Source organism: Dermacentor silvarum, chromosome 7 (genome assembly GCF_013339745.2).
Source record: "Dermacentor silvarum isolate Dsil-2018 chromosome 7, BIME_Dsil_1.4, whole genome shotgun sequence".
Classification (NCBI taxonomy): Eukaryota; Metazoa; Arthropoda; class Arachnida; order Ixodida; family Ixodidae; genus Dermacentor; species Dermacentor silvarum.
In genome coordinates, this window is record NC_051160.1 from 126,998,553 (window position 1) to 127,016,123 (window position 17,571).

At 46.3% G+C, this 17,571-nt stretch overlaps 1 protein-coding gene across 1 annotated transcript in view; it reads right to left on the reverse strand.

The window, feature by feature from the left end:
• Positions 1-456: 456 nt before the first annotated feature.
• Positions 457-17,571, reverse strand: part of LOC119459162 (putative phospholipase B-like 2) — a 554,157-nt gene continuing 537,042 nt past the window's right edge. The window contains exon 7 of the mRNA XM_049671201.1: positions 457-699. Within this exon, the coding sequence (XP_049527158.1) occupies positions 508-699 (192 nt within the window). The 3' untranslated portion in view covers positions 457-507. The remainder of the gene's footprint in view (positions 700-17,571) is intronic.

Here is a 17,571-nt window from a genome sequence, read left to right on the forward strand (position 1 = left end):
CGATAGGTGTTTAAGATTAACAAGAAGAGGTCGTCATGAGTCAGCTCACCGTCAGTTGTCCTAATCGAAAAGGAATTTTCATGAGTTAGGAGCATGCTCAGGTAGTTTTGCTTTCCGGCTCCGTTCCTACTTTTTTAGCGCGCTGACTGGTATTATAGCGTAGTTGTCGCTATACATTTATTTGGTAGTCAGCGCGCTGTCATGTGTCTTTCAGCCGTCGGCTCCTCTTTGCGCTGTTTGTTCGCCAGGATAGGTCACCAACTACGTAACTCATATGGGCACTCTCAACTTTGCATGGAAATTAGAGAAAACAATCGACCTTTAGGTCCATAGACTATATCAGGGTTCTTGCAGTTTCAACCACTGCCGAGAGATAATTATTTTTTCTAAATGCCGTAGACTTGACCGGCTGCTTTATTAAGGAACATCATATCAAGCGCGAGAGTATGACTTTATTTGTGCAAAGTGACCGATTAGCCACCGAAACGCGACCGTTCTTGCCGATGCTCAGCTGCTTGCGCTGGTGCGCCTCGCCGGTTTCCATTTGTGATGAACAGGCTTGAACTTCCATTTGTCTGGTTGCCCGACGTGGCTGCCTGCCAGTCCGCTGGTGCTCCACTGGAAGGGTGGCTGGGTGTTCCACGTGGGACCACTCTCGCCGACAAACTCCAGCGAAGGAAACAGTTCATGACTTGTCACCTACATACGTGCAGAAACACAGCTAGGGCGATTAAAGAGACAGTCACAGTCCTTCTTTGCAGAGTGTTATTAATCTACATCAATTTATCTATGTGTTCTCCACCACGGATCTTGTTTCTGAACCGCCGTACTTCCTGTTAAGTACTAGTTATATGTCTCAGGGTACGCCACGACACATAATTTATGAAGCAATAATCCTCTACGCACGTGCGTTCACTCTAAAGCACACTGTAGTTTTGCATCAGCCGGCCAGCTACACTGCCTCGAAGGTGACATTGTTTAATGCTTCAGTGACAACTTAGTCATTTACGGCAAATATATAATACAGAAATCACATTTGAACGCGATAGAGATTGAGCTAGGAGGCCAAATAAGAACCAGGTATTCCATACCACTGCATGATGAGGGGTGTCATACGCAACAAATTGTGCGATTGGCGAACAAATCAAAATACGAAATGACAAGTTCTCTAGCATGAGATTGCTTATGTACCTCGTGATCGCATCTAAAGATAAGGCGGGATGACAAGATGATAATCACATGCTAGCGTATCCGGGCCCTTTTCGCTCGGGCTAACTAGGAAAGCAAGAGTTACCGTTACCGTCTGTCGCAAAGGTCGCTCGCGATCAGATCAGCACTGCGACTGACGCAACTAGGATGACCTATTAATATAGCACTGTACGCATCTTTGCGCTTCTATGAAGTAATCCATAGGCACCGGTGAGTGTAAAGTAGGCAATCAGCTTTACGCCCACTACGAACGCGACCACTTTCGCTGATGAAGTTTTGCGACCCTGGTTCCACTCGCAATTGTCAATGCTGAAATAGAGGCCAGCAGTTAATTTGAATGTTTTTCCTTTACAATAATACAGAATTGATATCCCGTTTTCGTGAAACCAATAGCACGTTAGCACTGTGTCAGTCCGTGTAGAACCTAGTAACCTCATATTGTACTATATACGATTACCTTGGCGTCAATGCCACCGACAGCCCGCCGGTTCATCCCTGGGACGTCGTACTGTCCGTTGGCATCGAGCAAGTCGGTGCGCGCTGCGATGGCGTAGACTGGATTGTACGGTGGGGTGCAGTTGCATTGCGACAATGGATCGTTCTTGTAGTCGTTGTATCTGGGAAAAGTGCGCATGAAGTCGGTATCCCTCATTAATAGATACTATTAATTTGTCTAGGCTGCAGCTCGAAAATTTAACAAGCTGGTAAATGAATAGGGCAAACATATATGAAGAGGCTGGACGCAGCTACAGGGGGGAGGAGTACTTTACATTTACAATCATTACATCAACTATAGGCTATACTGCAAAGTGTCGTGATCTAAAGAGAAAGTACACCAAGAACAAGATTCAAGACACCAAGGACAGACGTAAGAAGTTAATGCTGGAAGAACGGTGAAAATGCATACCCATTCTCTTCTCGAAATCGACCTAAGGTGATTTAGAGGAATCGCTGCTTCAATTCTATAGCATGGCAGGCTAAACAAAAGAGCGGTTATTTAAGGGCAATTTTACAAATGATGGAAGAAATACGATTGTTGTGGCTATGTATTGTGTAATACAGGCACGTTCTATGATATCATTCACAGTTACTTCATACGCAGAACGTAGCGATAACATTTTGACAGCTATTCAGCAGCGTGCAAATCACCGTAAAAGAGGTATAGTGGGTTGGTCGACTCGCGTTCATAATTAATGATCAGCCAGCTTCGGCAGGTGAGTTATCTTCACAGGCTTGCACCTACCTCAGGTACGTCCACAACAGAGTCCATGTCTGTAAGGTTGCCATTGTCTCTTCGGAACATCTTAGCGCGGGGGCTGTTTTCGTAGGAGTAGTAGTCGCCATATTTCTCCACCTTCTCCGCTTGTAATGTAATTGTGAATATTTCAGGAAAATATCTGAAAGCGAAAAAAAAGAAATTTGCTTAATTCCATGTAATTGAAGTAAGTGACCTTGCAGGCAACGCCAGATCATTCGCTCCAACTATGCATGTAATGCTCATTGCAGCCTGAATTTAATGAAGCTTGACGTGTCTGAAAAAAGGATCGAACCAGCCTAAGTTCTTGATGTGGAAATATCTGCTAATTTCTAGCAGATGAACTTCTTTTCAGGGCATACAATTATTTCAATTTGTAAGCTATCACTACCGCCAGCAGGAATGAAGATATTACAGCAAAGCAAGTAATCTACTGACATATATTATGCTTTTAGTAATTCGAGTTCGTTTCAGCTCTCGATGCAGTTCTATTTCTTACGGGAAGAAGAGAAATGCCCTTAAAACATCGCTTTTATGCGCGGCATAAACATTCCATAATATCCGAACCAGCTTCGAATCTTCATCTGCGATTTTTTAAATCCAGTGGTAACCACAGGAACCGCTCTGAGGTAAATGAATACTTACGGCAAGTTATAGCCAGCAAAATATTTACTGTCTCGAAGCACGTGACTTATATCTTCATATTTGGCAATCCCTCTGAAAGCATATAACATCAGCGCACAGTCAGGAATAAAAAATTAATGCATAAGCTGTGCTACAAGTATATTTGATGCTAATGTTTTTTTTTGTACACGAATTGGAGTTCGTGCACAAAAATACCCTCCTGCTTGGACCACAAGCGTGGTTCTCAGTATCTATAAAATAAAATTAAAATGAAATAATCAATCTAAAACTGACCAACAGAAGTACGAAAAACATTATAAATCTGCAGTTTCAAATGTGATGAAAATGCTCGTCCTATAAATGGTACACGTCCGTTAAAGATATGCTAGGATTTTCAAAAAGGAATATCTCGCAGGTTTCTGTAATCCTAATCAACATTCAATGGACTATTTCTTATGCTTCCCGTCCCTCGGCTCCCCAGCGTCTGGCCCCATTCTTACTGAGCCCACAAATCACGGCGGTCCCGGTCACACAGCACAGAAGGAGTACAGCAAAAAGCACAAGCAATTTTATACGGGTGCCACACGGCGCACTTTTAATCGCGATCACCGGTATTACAGTACAGCTAGACGCTAGACATCCCGTCACAACCCGAATCCCTATTGTTCCCATGGAATATCACGCAAGCACCGCCTTTCCAGCTGCTCCTCGCCTTAGCAGGTGCATGTCTACCTCTGTCGTCCTCGGGCTTTCCCAAGCAACATTGTTCTAGAGATCGCTGTCATTTAAATATATTGTTACCAAGCACTGCCCGAGACGAAGCTGAGGACAGTACGGAAGACGACGACGCTCTCTGATGTCCCGCGGATTAGTTTGGCCATATTTTATGTTTTGTATGCCAGTGGCCACATTGTAAATATCCGCTGTAAATATATTTTTGGTAACATTTTGGTGGAGGTGCGCGGTACTCCAAGAAGTACAACGGATTGACGCAGCGGGCGCTCTTGGCCGCATTAACAATGTCATTAACTCAATGCGAGAATGTTTCGGGCAGATCGCAAATCACGCTAACCGTCATCCTGGCACAACCGCGCGACCCTGGCACCTTTCCTGGCACAGACAACACCGACATTGAAAACTGGCTTCCACTCTACGAACGGATGAGCGCGAGCAATCACTGGACCAGACCGTCATGCTCGCTAACCTACTATTTTACCTGGTGGGAACGGGACGCGTCTAGGTTCGAGCCTCACGAAGAGGAACTCACCAGCTGGGACCTGTACAAGCAAAAGGTCACTGATTTGTTTGACAAGCCTGTTGGCCGCCGGCGTGCCGCGTAGAAAGACCTTGCGTGCCGAGTTCAGGCGTACACTGAGTCCTATGTGACATATATTCAGGACGTGCTTGCTCTTTGTGGCGAAGGTTGACGAGAAGATTCCGGAAGCGGGAAAGGTCGCGCACATCCTTAAAGGAATCGCGGATGACGCGTTTACGCTCCTCGTTTGCAAGAAGTCATTGACAGTGCAGGACATCATTGCTAAATGCCACCGATTCGAAGAAGCCAAAAGCCGTCGCATTGCTCACAACTTTTCTCGCCTTCCTAATACGGCTGCAACATCTACCTGTGAGGACCTCCATTTCCCACCTGTGCCGCCAACAATATCCGTAATCCAGACCGTTGTACGGCAAGAGTTGGCTAATTTCGGACTCCGTTCACCGAGCCCAGCCCACAGTCCCGACTACCACTCACCCGGCGTACCTGATCTACTACGAAGTTCGTACGCTCGTCCTCGTTATCGGAACCCGAAGGAATGGCTCACTTCTGATGATAGGCCTGTGTGCTTCTGTTGTGGACGCGTTGGACATATTTTTCGCCATTGTCGCAGTTATTGGAACACGCAGCCCTAGCAGAGCTATCGCAATGCCCGACACCCGCCTGGCAGTCCCAGCTCGCCGCCAGGCATTGGAGAACGCTTGTTCGGACCCTACAACCCGACCATTAGAACCTTTCTCGACAATGATCGCTCCTGACCTTCCGGCCCACCGTGCGGACGCACTTCATTGCCTTCTCGCCTCGTGCCGGGACATTTTCGATCTCGAATGACCGGACACCAGGGTCAAACGTCCGTTGTGAGACATCGGATACACACCGGTGACGCCAGCCCAACCTGCCGACAGCCCTACCGCGTCTCCCCTACTGAGCGCCAAGTCATACGGAAGGAAGTGGACAAGATGCTTTCCCGAGATATCATTGAGCCTTCTTGTAGCCCTGGGCTTCCCTGAGCGTGCTCGTGAGAAAGAAAGATGACAGCTGGCGCTTCTGTGTCGACTATCGCCATCTCAACAATGTAACAAAAACGACGTGTATCCCCTGCCGCGGATAGATGACGCCCTCGATTGTTTACATGGTGCGAAATATTTTTCTTCGACAGACTTTTTCTCCGGGTACTGGCAGATTGCATTTGACGGCATGGACCGTGAAAAGACCGCATCTATTACACCTGATGGCCTCTATCAGTTTAATGTGATGACGTTCGGTTTATGTAATGCCCCGGCTACCTTTGAACGTATGAAGGACGCTCTCCTTCACGGTTTAAAGTGGTCAATCTACCTGTGCTACCTGGATGATATTATTGTCTTTTCTCCAACTTTGTCACGCACCTCAAGTGTTTTTCGACAATTATTTCTGTTTTCCCCAAGGCTGGGATTCAGCTCAGTTCAACAAAATGCCACTTCGGCGGCCGCCAACTTACTGTGCTCGGACACCTCGAAGATTCTTGCCCGTGTCCGCCCCGATCATTAGAAAGTTCGCGCCATCAAGAATTTCCCATGCCGACCTGTGCCAACGACGTTCGCAGCTTTGTGGACCTCTGCTCATACTTCCGCCGGTTCGTACGCAATTTCGCTAATGTTGCGTGCCCTCTCGCACAACTTCTAAAAAAAGACGCGGTTTTTGTCTGGGGTCCGGCGCAAGCTACTGCGTTCGCTGAGCTTACCGTGCGGATCAATTCACCACCAGTTCTTAGCCAGTTTTGACGTGACCGCTCCAACGGAAGTGGTACCGACTGCCAGGGGTTACTGAATCAATGCTGTTCTGGCGCAGCGCCAGAATGGTTGCGACCGTGTTATTGCGTACGCTAGCTGTCTTCTGTTCCAAGCGGAGCGTAATTATTCCATTACTGAACGCGAGTGCCTTGCCCTCGTTTAGGCAGTGGGTAAATTTCGCCCCTACTTGTACGGCCAGCCGTTCACAGTTGCCACCGTCCATTATGCTTTATGCGGGATTTCATCCCTATAGGATCCTACTGGACGTCTCGGTCGGTGGGCGCTACGAGTCCAAGATTACTCATACACCGTTGTGCATAACAGCGGCCGATTGCATGAAGATGCTGATTGCTTGTCGCGCCATCCAGTAGACCCGCCGGAGCTTCCCGACAGCTGCGAGTATACCTGCGTGCTGTCGCTTACTACGTTTCAGAACATCGAAGATGAGCAACGCCATGACCCCTACTTGCAAGACGTCATTCTTCGGCTGACGTCTGAGACACATTTCGCTTCTCTGCATATGTTTGTGCGGTAGGATGGCGTCTTATACCGCTACAACATGCACCCTGACGGTCCTGAACTGCTCTTGGTTATTCCTACAACATGCGTCAAACTGTCCTCACACAGCTGCATGATGTGCGTACCGCGGGTCACCTCGGAGTCTCTAGGACGTATGACCGTGTTCGGCATCGTTTGTTTTGGCCGGTATTTACCGTCTCCTCTGCCGTAACGTAGCTTCCTGTGAAAAGTGCCAGTGCCACAAGAGACGAGCAGTACTCCCAGCTGGCCGCCTTCAACCCCTTGACGTGCCGAGCCGAGCCGTAAGTGGATAGCAATCGCTACCGACTACACGACCCGGTACGCGATCGCTCGGGCGCTTCCAACCAGCTGTGCAACCGACGTCACCGACTTCTTGCTCGAACACGCTATACTTCACCACGGCGCTCCTCGACAGTTCCTCACAGACCGGGGTAACTATTTCACATCGAAGGTTGTCCAGGACCTCTTGCACTCCTGCGCTACAAGGCACAAGTTGACAACGGCGTACTACCCTCAGACTAACGGCCTCACAGAGCGTCTTAATAGAACTATCAAAGACATGCTTGCTATGTATGTTTCCACCGACCATCCTAACTGGGACGCCACTCTGCCCTTCGTAACATTTGCTTATAATTCCTCCCGACATGACTCTGCTGTTTTTTGTCCGTTTTACTTCTTGTACGGAAGAAATCCCACGCTGCCATTTGACACCCACCTTCACGTCGTTCTCGACTCGTCGTCAGAATACGCCCGCCCATGACGCCATCTTAAGAGCTGTAGAGGCTGGCCAGATTGCACGCCTGCGCCTTACCGCTTCGCAGAACAAGCAACGACTCTTCAATGATGCCCGCCACCGCAATGCCCACTTAAACCCTGGTGATAGGGTCCTTCTTTGGACACCGTCACGACGAGTTGGCGTTTGCGAAAAGTTGATTTCGCCTTACTCTGGCCCGTACCGGTTCGGGCGCCGAGTGACCGACGTAACGTACGAAATAACGCCCCTCGATTCCACCACGTCTCGACCTTCCACCGATGCTGTACACGTCACCTGCCTTAAGCGATAGAACTCGGATGATCTATCCAGCACCGGGACAGTGCCTTCGCCGCCTGGGTCATGTTATCAAGCGCTGCCCGAGACGAAGCTGAGGACGCTTGTATGTTTTGTATGCCAGTTGCCAAATTGTAAATATCCCTGTAAATATATTTTAAACCTCATTTCCTTGTTCTAAACTCGTCGTAAGCGCATTTAAACCGTCCGCTAGCATTTAGTGAGACTTGTTGAGTACTGGACCAGCTGTCTCACTACCTGGAGTCTGTAGTAAGAATCAACCAGAAAACTTCGAACACCATCACATGTCGACAGTCTGTTGTAAGCTGTTGTAGTCTAAGACCATCTCGTGGCACAGTCAGTAATTTTTGGAGAGAAAGAGGCTCATTATTAGAAAAATATAGATTTTTGCCGCTGCGTATATACCTGCTGGCACGCTGCTCTGTTACGGATGGGTGATGGGATTAAACGATTCCAGAGGAGAGTGAAAAAAAGGAGAGTAAAAAAATAGAAATGCGCAAGTGCACCTGATACTAATATTTACAGGTGAGATGGCGGGTCATAAACGTTTAGGCTTTTCGATATGAAATGGTGAATCTTTAAAGCTTTGCGATTAGACAAATTTCTGATAGGTATTTGAACAATACATAAAAACCCGCTGTTCTGTTGAATTCCCGGGCACTGGACCTAAGTTGCGGCGCGCCGTTAACGGAGCATGGCAAATCATGTCTATTTGTCGCTCCAAAAGTTTTCTCTAGGAAAGCTGAGTGGCAATGGGTACGCCGCACCAAGACACTAATACCAAGTTTTCTCTAGCAATCCTAATATGGAATGAGTTAGTAGAGGACTCTGAAAAAGAAACTGAACAATTCTGTACTCACGGCATTCGCTCCAGGAGCAAAAGTGTCCCGTTGCTGATAGGCTTTCCAGGACTGAAGAGCTTATAGTCTAGGACTAAATTTTGAGTGTTGCCTCTGCAAGGAAAATAAGCGCAATAATATTTCGGACTGATAGCACTGCACAGGCTGAAACGTCGCTAATTGACTGCACGAAAAAAAAAAGACTGTATTTCGGCCTAAACCAGAGTGCCGTAAGCTGCTACTTTACACTGGACAAAGAAAGGGGGCAATGGATGAGAAGTTTTAGCATGAACAGGAAAATCGTATACGTTTGTCCAGATACGTATATAAATACTACGGTTTTTACGAAATCCCGAATTTCAGTAGCCATTCTAGCAGCTGTGCCGTCATACCATGAACCTAAAGGCAACTTTAACACAACTGCAACAAAAAGTGGGTAATATTGCCTGTAAATGCAGATTATATGTTACAAAAGTAATCTTGACAAACCGCAGGGCTGGTAATTGTGCAAATTTCTTACTAGCAACCTTTAAAGGTGCCTGAGCCATTTTTTATACAAGTGGTGAAAGGCATTTGGAGTGAAAATAGGCTGAAAAACTTTGCCGTAAAGAGTACCTCAATGCGTTCAGTAGAAGGGCAGTTATTGGCAATCAAACACGGCCTCCGCTGTGCTCCCGTTCCTTCTTGAATGCCTTGCACTGCACAGGCTACGGCGAAGTGGAGCGTGGCCTCAGGGAGCCTGGCTACAACGCTCCGCCTTCTATGGCACGCAGTTCAGATTTAATTTTGGATCTTAAAGTAGACGCCACGACTTCCGATTTTGGGGCTTACGACGCGCTAAACGTAAGCCAAACGCGGTTGTCCTCACCAAGCCTCAGTGCGCATAGCCAGTGTACTCGTGGTGGCGCCCCACAGCGGTCGCGGTGTAGCCGACCGCAGTGACCAATAGCAGCCACGTATTATTACCAAATAAGGCATCCAGAAGACAGTGAGGAGTGGGCTACTGTTTGAAAAGAGGGCGTTTGAGAGAAAAGTAACTTCGCGCTCCGCTTGCGAGCGCCACGCACGGCGCACGACAGCAAAACTTGGCTGAGATTTTCACAGCAGCGTATGCTACCCGCGGACTATATTATATCAGCAAGCCCAATGGGTGCTTCAGGGCCTCTTTAAATAGCGCGTAAACAGACGACGCGAGCACCTGGCGGCGAGCGGTAGTGATGCCGATATGGCGAAGGTTCCAGAACCGTACGGGACTGCCTAGGCAAGCAGGCACATCTCTCACGCCACATTTGCTGGTTAATCGGTTTATCTGTTGGCTTGCTTGCTCGTTGTTCCGCACGCGATTCGACTTGTTGCAACAATGCCGACGCGTTGCGTGGCTGTCGGGTGCACGAACAAGTACTCGAACACGAGTGTTGCCATGTTGCCACCTCTGATATTCGTAACGCCTACAAGAATCAAAATATGATGAAAACAACACGCAGTATGTACGTATGAGAAAGTGAGAAGTCTATTCCGTATAGTTTTGAGAAACATTCGCTGGCTATTATATCATTTTGTTGGAATAATGACGATGCGTGAAAGGATGCGATTGCAGGTGCCTGAACTAGATGGCGCCACCATACGGAGGAGGGGATCGGGAACACGTTGATTGCGCGTCTCTTCAGAATCGCATCTCGTCCTCTGTGCCTGCGCGCCTGCACTGAGTAGAAACATGGCGGTGCCCTTGCGGCTACTGAGTTTTATGCAGGACCTTTTACTTTAGAGTATATTATATTCACTCTATGATGAAGCTGCACCGGCTACATTTAGAGAGCATAATCTCTACATGAGGTGGCAAATGATGCCAGAATGCGATGGCGACAAATTGAAACGTGCGAAACATTACGCGCCATTTGCGCCAAGCCTCAGCTGATTCTGCTCCTTTACTACAGGTGGCGGTTATTGCCGCCGTAGGTCCAAGGTAGCTTATGTCCCTCAGCTTGAATGCGCTCCTCGTATTTGAACCCGCATCGATACTCTGTTCGTTGAACGCAGACAGTTAACCGCAAAACCGGCATGCGTTCGACAAGCATGCTTCGCATGAAAAGAACATCGCGGGGGCGCAACGGCATGGACACAGCGCACAAAGCAGCTAGGAGTACACTAACTTAATGGCTAGCAGACGTACGAAACCTGTTTGCTGATACAAGGGAACGGTACAACTAAGAGAAGCAAATGACATGGGCGCTGGTTCTTCATGGTGTACATCGTACGTCACTTCCGGCGAGTGGCTAATGCGGGCGTTCTTTTTTTTTCAGTGTCGTATGAAAAAAATCTAATTTCTGCGAGCGTTTTGTGGCGCATCCGTTCGTATTTAAAGCGCAAACTTTTGCACAGAGCCTACTGTAGGCATAAATGACCTGAAACGGGCTTTTGAGGCGCTGAAACATTTTTCTTGCAGTTGGCCTCTAACCACATCTTCAGGCAATGTTTTCCCTCCGATGGCTTCCAGCAAGCCACACCATATCTTCGATATCATATGCAGCAGACAAGCATCTCCCCTCCCCCCCACCCCCACCCCCCCCAAAAAAAAAGAAAAACCGGCAGATCCCACGGCCTGTGGGAATCGATGTGATGCGAAGCAGTGTGCGGGGTGCCTACCAAGTTGACGAACCGACCATAAGAGTACCAAGACGTAGGCGGCTTTTTCATGACCTACATGACACGCATGTCATGACATTTACGTTATGAGTCCTCGTGAGTCCCTTTTGCAACGCCTAGGAGACCATAAGGCGAATGCCTTAGCCATACTCATGACTATGACTTCCACGATTGACCTTTGGCCTTTTCGTTCACTTAGTACCCACGCCCGAACCCATTTCAGTGGTTTTTGAGTGTTAATCTTTTTTTTTTGCTGAGTCATTGTCATTTTGCTGAGTCGTGCTCATGACTTCTAGCATCATCCTTTAGTGTTGCCTTCACTTAGTACCAACGTCCGAACCCATTTCAATGGTTTTTTGTGTGAATGTTTTTTAGCTGGGTCATAGTCATTTTAGGCGGCTGTTTTATAACCTACATGACACGCATGTTATGACACTGATGTCATGACCCATCATTTGTGTTCGTCATACACTGTTGTCATACTAAGCCAAGTTAGGTACCTACCAATTTAACGAAACGACCGTGACAGCACCAAGACGAAGACAGCTGTTTCACCACCTACATGATATTGTAACGCCGCACCGGAAGAGAATAAAAGAAGCAGAAGAAGCGGCGTGAGGTTTTTCGGGCATCGGCTGTTTCGGACCGTCCCATGTCTTCTCTGCACCTTTCATTGTAGATAAATCCATTCTACATCCGTCACATTATTCATGTAATGACCTATCATTTATGTTCGTCATAGACTCTTGTCATAGTATGTAAATTTTGGTAAATATACCAAGTTAACGATACGACCATGACAGCACCAAGACTTGGGCGGCTAGATAGATAGATAGATAGATAGATAGATAGATAGATAGATAGATAGATAGATAAATACTGTCAAAGTGGCAAATGTTCACCATGAAATGCTTCGCATTTAAAACGCACGCTACGCAGTATGAGATAGCTAACAACACTTGGAGGTTGCTACATGAAATGAAAACTTTGATTGCGGATGCATAATTAGACAGCGCGCGCGGGAGAGCAAGACTGACAGGAGAATATGGCCCTCTGTGCCTGCTATGCTGTCCGGCTTGTGATTAGTCATCATCATCATCAACCCATTTTTATGTCCACTGCAGGACGAAGCCCTCTCCCTGCCATCTCCAGTTACCCCTGCCTTGCGCTTGCTGATTCCGATTTGCGCCCGCAAATTTACCAATTTCATCATCCCACCTAGTTTTCTGCCGTCCTCGACTGCGTTTCCCTTCCCAGAGCACCCATTCTGTAACTGTAATGGTCCACCGGTTGTCGACCCTCCCATGGCCTGGTCAGCTCCATAATTTTCTCTTAATGTCAACTGGCATATCGGCGATCCCCGTTAGTTCTCTGATCCACGTCGGCCTCTTTCTGTGTCTTAACGTTACGCCTAATATGTTTCGTTCCTTCGCTCTCTGCGCGCTCCATAACTTGTTCTCTAGCTTCTTTGTTAAACTCAAGTTTCTGCCACATATGCTAGCACCGGTACAATGCAATGATTGTACCCTTTTCTTTTCAACGAGAGCGGTAAGCTCCAAGTCGGGATTTGGTAATGCCTGCCTTATGCCCTCCAACCTATTTTTATTCTGTCAATTTCCTTCTCATTATCAGGCTCGTCTGTGAGTAATTCAGCTAGTTAAACGTACTCCTGTACAGACTCTAGAGGCTGACTGGCGATACTTAATTCTTGTTCCCTTGGTTAATCATAGTGCGTTTAATTATAATGTTCCATATGCGCACGCTGGCCGATTCCTAGTCGAGTGAAGGTCACACCAAGGTAGATTCTGTACGGAATGTTTGCTTGGCTCTACTCACCGCAGCAGTATGATATGTCAAGATTAGACGACGTCATATACTGCGTTTTCAGCTATTCTTATGTGGTGTTTGCTCTAGATATGCGACTCTGTTAAGGGTCAATTTCTTCTAGGAGTTTGGGGTGGTATCCTGTTGGACATAAAGCAAAGAAATTAGAAGGATAAAAGAAGCTCGCATATGTAGTGCAAACACCACATAAGAATAGTTGAAAACGCAGTATATGACGTAGTCTAATCTTTACATATGACACTGCTGCGGTGAGTAGAGCGATTTTTGAAAAATTGGCGGATCCCACAAATATTTGTCAGTTGGTTATAAGGGAAGCTTTCTTTGTGATTTACTGATTGGCGTTGTCAGGCTTCTTTTAGTGAAATGTCTTCACTTCAGCTTCTCACTGACATGCCGCATAACTCTCCTCTTTCAAAACTTGCTCTGATCCCATTCTCTTGACTTAACTTCCTCTCCACACTTGGCTGCTATTTAAGCCCACTTCTTCACTGAGTGTGTCTTGTTTTGCTTGTCTACTGGGGCACCTACCCGGTGGCATGGACCCACTCTGGGAGATTGGCTAAGATTGTCCACATAGACAGCGCTCTGGCTCTAGTAAAACGAGAGCCAAACCAGCTCTGGCTTGGCTCTGGTAGAACGCGCAGGTCTTTGTGGCCCAAAACATACAATGTCGTCACAAGAAGTAAAGAAAGGAGCAGAGCATCGATACAGACGCCCACTGTCCCTTTAAGGAGGCGTAACCAAAATTGACGGCGACAGCGTCTTGATGGATATGCTAAATACTACGTAGACTACGGAAAGATCTGTGGCATCACGTGATGTGTGATCGTCTATAGAAGGCCCGTGCTACCTTTGAAAGGGGACGTCTTTAACAAAAGACGAAAGAAGTGGCTATGGCCTTTTGTTTGATTGTATGGACTCGTGATCTCCTACTGACGTGATATCACATTAGTAGTGCTGGCACGCTGCCATTCTCGCCAATGTTCTGCGGTCCTGTGGTCAGCATGAAACAGAACACGTGCGATGGCTTCACCGTGTGTAAAATCATATTTATAAACAAAATGCTCAGATTTCCATCTGAAGCGGGCCTTTTAACCATTGGAGATCCTCGAGACAATACTTGGTTCAACAGGGGGAAGAATTATGATGACAATTGTGCCTAAAAAAGTAGAGCATTCATAATCTTCCTCGTGCACGCGACTGCAGTGGCTGGTAACTTGCAATAGGTGGTGCCCGTGAGTGCCGGCGTGGCAGACCTTGCTTTCGGCAACTTGTGCTCTGTAAGGTCTCTAATCAAATGAAAGTGTGCCCACCGTTAGCATGCCATAGAAATGTCAGCGGGAAGCTGCGGTCTGGGTACCTGACTCTATTGCTCACGTTAGTTCCTTATGAAGACTGCGACCCTGCTGTAATACTGCAATACTGATTTTTATCAAGTTTAGCCCGAAGAAAAGAAGACAGTTGGGTCTATTTGGGTGACGAAAAAGATGCACCTCTCACTCAACTGCGACTTCCACTCATGGAATACTCACGTCCCGCTGTTTTCCATAGCCATAGTGCGCACCCACTCTTCACCAGACGTGGCGAGGCGAGAGGAGACTGCTGCCTTTACCCATGCAAGGATTCCGTCTCTGGGAGTGACCAGCTTCTGCAGCTCCCGATTGTCGTTCAACAATTGTGTCTCCGTGATGGCCTGTGTGACGTTCACGAAATAAAACTCCGTGTTTTACACCAGCAATTTAAAGGGAGATGCAGTCCAGGAACGCTGAAAGCTTTTTTCGCAGGACTATTAGGGTGCCTTTTTGCTCGTCCCGTAACATTAAGTTGCATAAATTGCATACATCATTATACTTATGTTAGAATCACGCAGAAAAAAAAATATAGGAACGATGAAGAACAGGTACAGCCCATCAAAGTAGGAGAGAAATAGAAAACAAATACAATAGTCAACAAATCAAAGACTTAAGAAAAGCCGGTATTACCGGAAAGTTGACAAAATGAGCTTGCTATCAATATGCTGAATGTTGCTTGTTTTGCTGGGCACAGCTTCACCCAATAAATAGTTGGTTTCATGACATGCGTTGGGCTACTGCGATTGTTAATCGTCACTGCAGCGTGACACTTCTATACTTCTGCCCAAGATTAGCCGTATTTTTGCACAACGTTTTCGCCATCCGAATGCTTAATCCTTCTACCTGCGCCCCACCCAATGTAGACAGCGACGCTTCGTCGAGTACATGGAGCTGTCCACAAGGTAAGGTCACGGCTTTCGCTTAATTCTAAAGACAGAATCAAATACATTTCTTGGGTCAAATTGTCATGTTTTCAAGTCATCTCTGGCGCCCGATCGGGACCACGGATAGCGTATCCTATTAGTATCACCAAGAGCTACAGTCAAGCAGAAATGCACCCCCACGAAGCGTTTCAATGCGCTCGGCTGTAACCAGTGAGTTTTGTATGACGCTGTTTTGTTGTAGGAGCTCACTGATCGTCGAACGGAAGAATATGGCAAATAGTCGAACAGCGTAGGACTACTAGTTATAATTCGCGCGCTTCTTACTTTCACCGTAACCACGGATGCTGCCACGCGTATTGCGAGTGCCTTCGTTTTTTTTAATGTGTTGACGGCTTTTGAAAGTTGCCTGATGATGCCTGTTTCATTCAACCATGAAACAGGCATGCTGTTACAGCGACTTGAAAGCGAATGTTCCCGGACGCACATTTATTATCTGTTATGTTGGGCTGTCGAGACTTCGAACCAAACGTAAGTTTTACGACATGTCTGTGAGGAAAATTAATAGGTGGAGGACTTAAGGAATACTTTTCACAATTGATGTGTGACTGGGACAGCTGCCGATATGCTGAGTCGTTCACCCTGCGGTTATTAGACAACGCGATGGGGCAGTTTAGGACTTCAGCCCTGCGGCCGATGTGATTGCTTTCTCACGTGGCTCGCTGTTCGAGCAAGGCGAGATGAAGGACCGCGCGTTATCATTACATACATCCGTGCATAAGACCTTAAATTATATTCGCTGCACCTTCTTGTGTTAGATAAATGCTATAATGACGAGTGACGATCTGAGTAAAAATCCATCGCCTGTAAAAGTGGTGACCTAGCTTGTTATTTTTGGTCTCCGAAAAGGAGTGGCACGCGAAAGTGACTTCCTTATAAAGGCTTTCACAAGATCTGCTGATTACATGAAGTTTGTATTCAAGCGTATTGGCAAACTACTGTTTATCACTTAGCACGCATACGACGTGAGCTTCAAGCTATAAATGATCCCCCTGAAAATTGCCTTCTAATAGGGGCTATTTATTGGCACTTAATGTTATTTGACAAAAGTTTCTTTCCTTTTACTGGTACGTCACGCTGAATTGCACTTGTGAGGTCTTCTCGCGCCAGGGTTCTGCAAATTCACTTAGCTTTGTGCATTTTAATTTTGAAAGCTACCCACAGATTACCCCTTCTTGAATAACTTGAGTAATCTGGAATATGTCACTAGCGTTTATAAAAAGAGAAATAATACATTCTGCTGCTCGCAGCTAGCCGAGATAACGGGCTAATCCTCAAACATCAGCCCTGTCCTAATATACACTCATGCATACTCCTTGCCAGAACGCAAAAATCAATTATGAGAGTTTTTCCATGTCAGATGCACTTTCCGTTAACTAGAATTGTCGTATTGTTTTCTGTAGAAGCTATGCACTCCTTGAAGAAGCTTATTAGCATAATTAGGTAAGTATGCTTCACCGCTTGATTACGGAGTGCCTCCGTGATTGCTGCTAACTCTACTGAGTCTAGTTTCTTTTTGTAATATGCGATAAATATTTTGAGGTCACTTGCATGGTTATATTCCATATATGAATAACTTGAATGATGGACAAAGGCGATTAATTCATGAATGGCATTATCTAAACCCAGCCAGTTCACTGTTTTCACTGAAGTGAGGTGTTACCGATATTTTACTCCAAGATGCATTACACAATATTTGATGAATAAACGTAGGACGATATAATAGATATTTTTCTTCAGTGCTTTGACATTTCTCGTGCATCAATAATATGCTGGGATATTTAGACACCCTGTTGTATTTGAGGTCATGAGAATTACCACAAAAAGGGGCAAATCTTTTGGAGTTCTATATATCTTGCAGTCTTTCATTGATTCAAATATTATTCTACATTTCAACGACGCTTTCGTATATATCGTGCAAAGTTCTTGTAAGTACATTCGTCATTACGCTTGCAAGTGACATATGCATTCTGCGGCTATTTCCAATGGTGGTTCCTTTAATTTCCTGGGCACTGTACGATTCACTGTAGAATTGATATGTGCCTTTGGTCTAATATCAAAATTCACGGCGGCCTGTTTATCACTGGCAGCAAACTCTTCTTACCTGCCACTGCCTAGTGTACTTCGTGCTCTTTTCATGATTGCACCATTCTTTACATTGTCCTATATCTTTCGAATTTGGTATTTCTTTCTCACTCATTTTGCACTA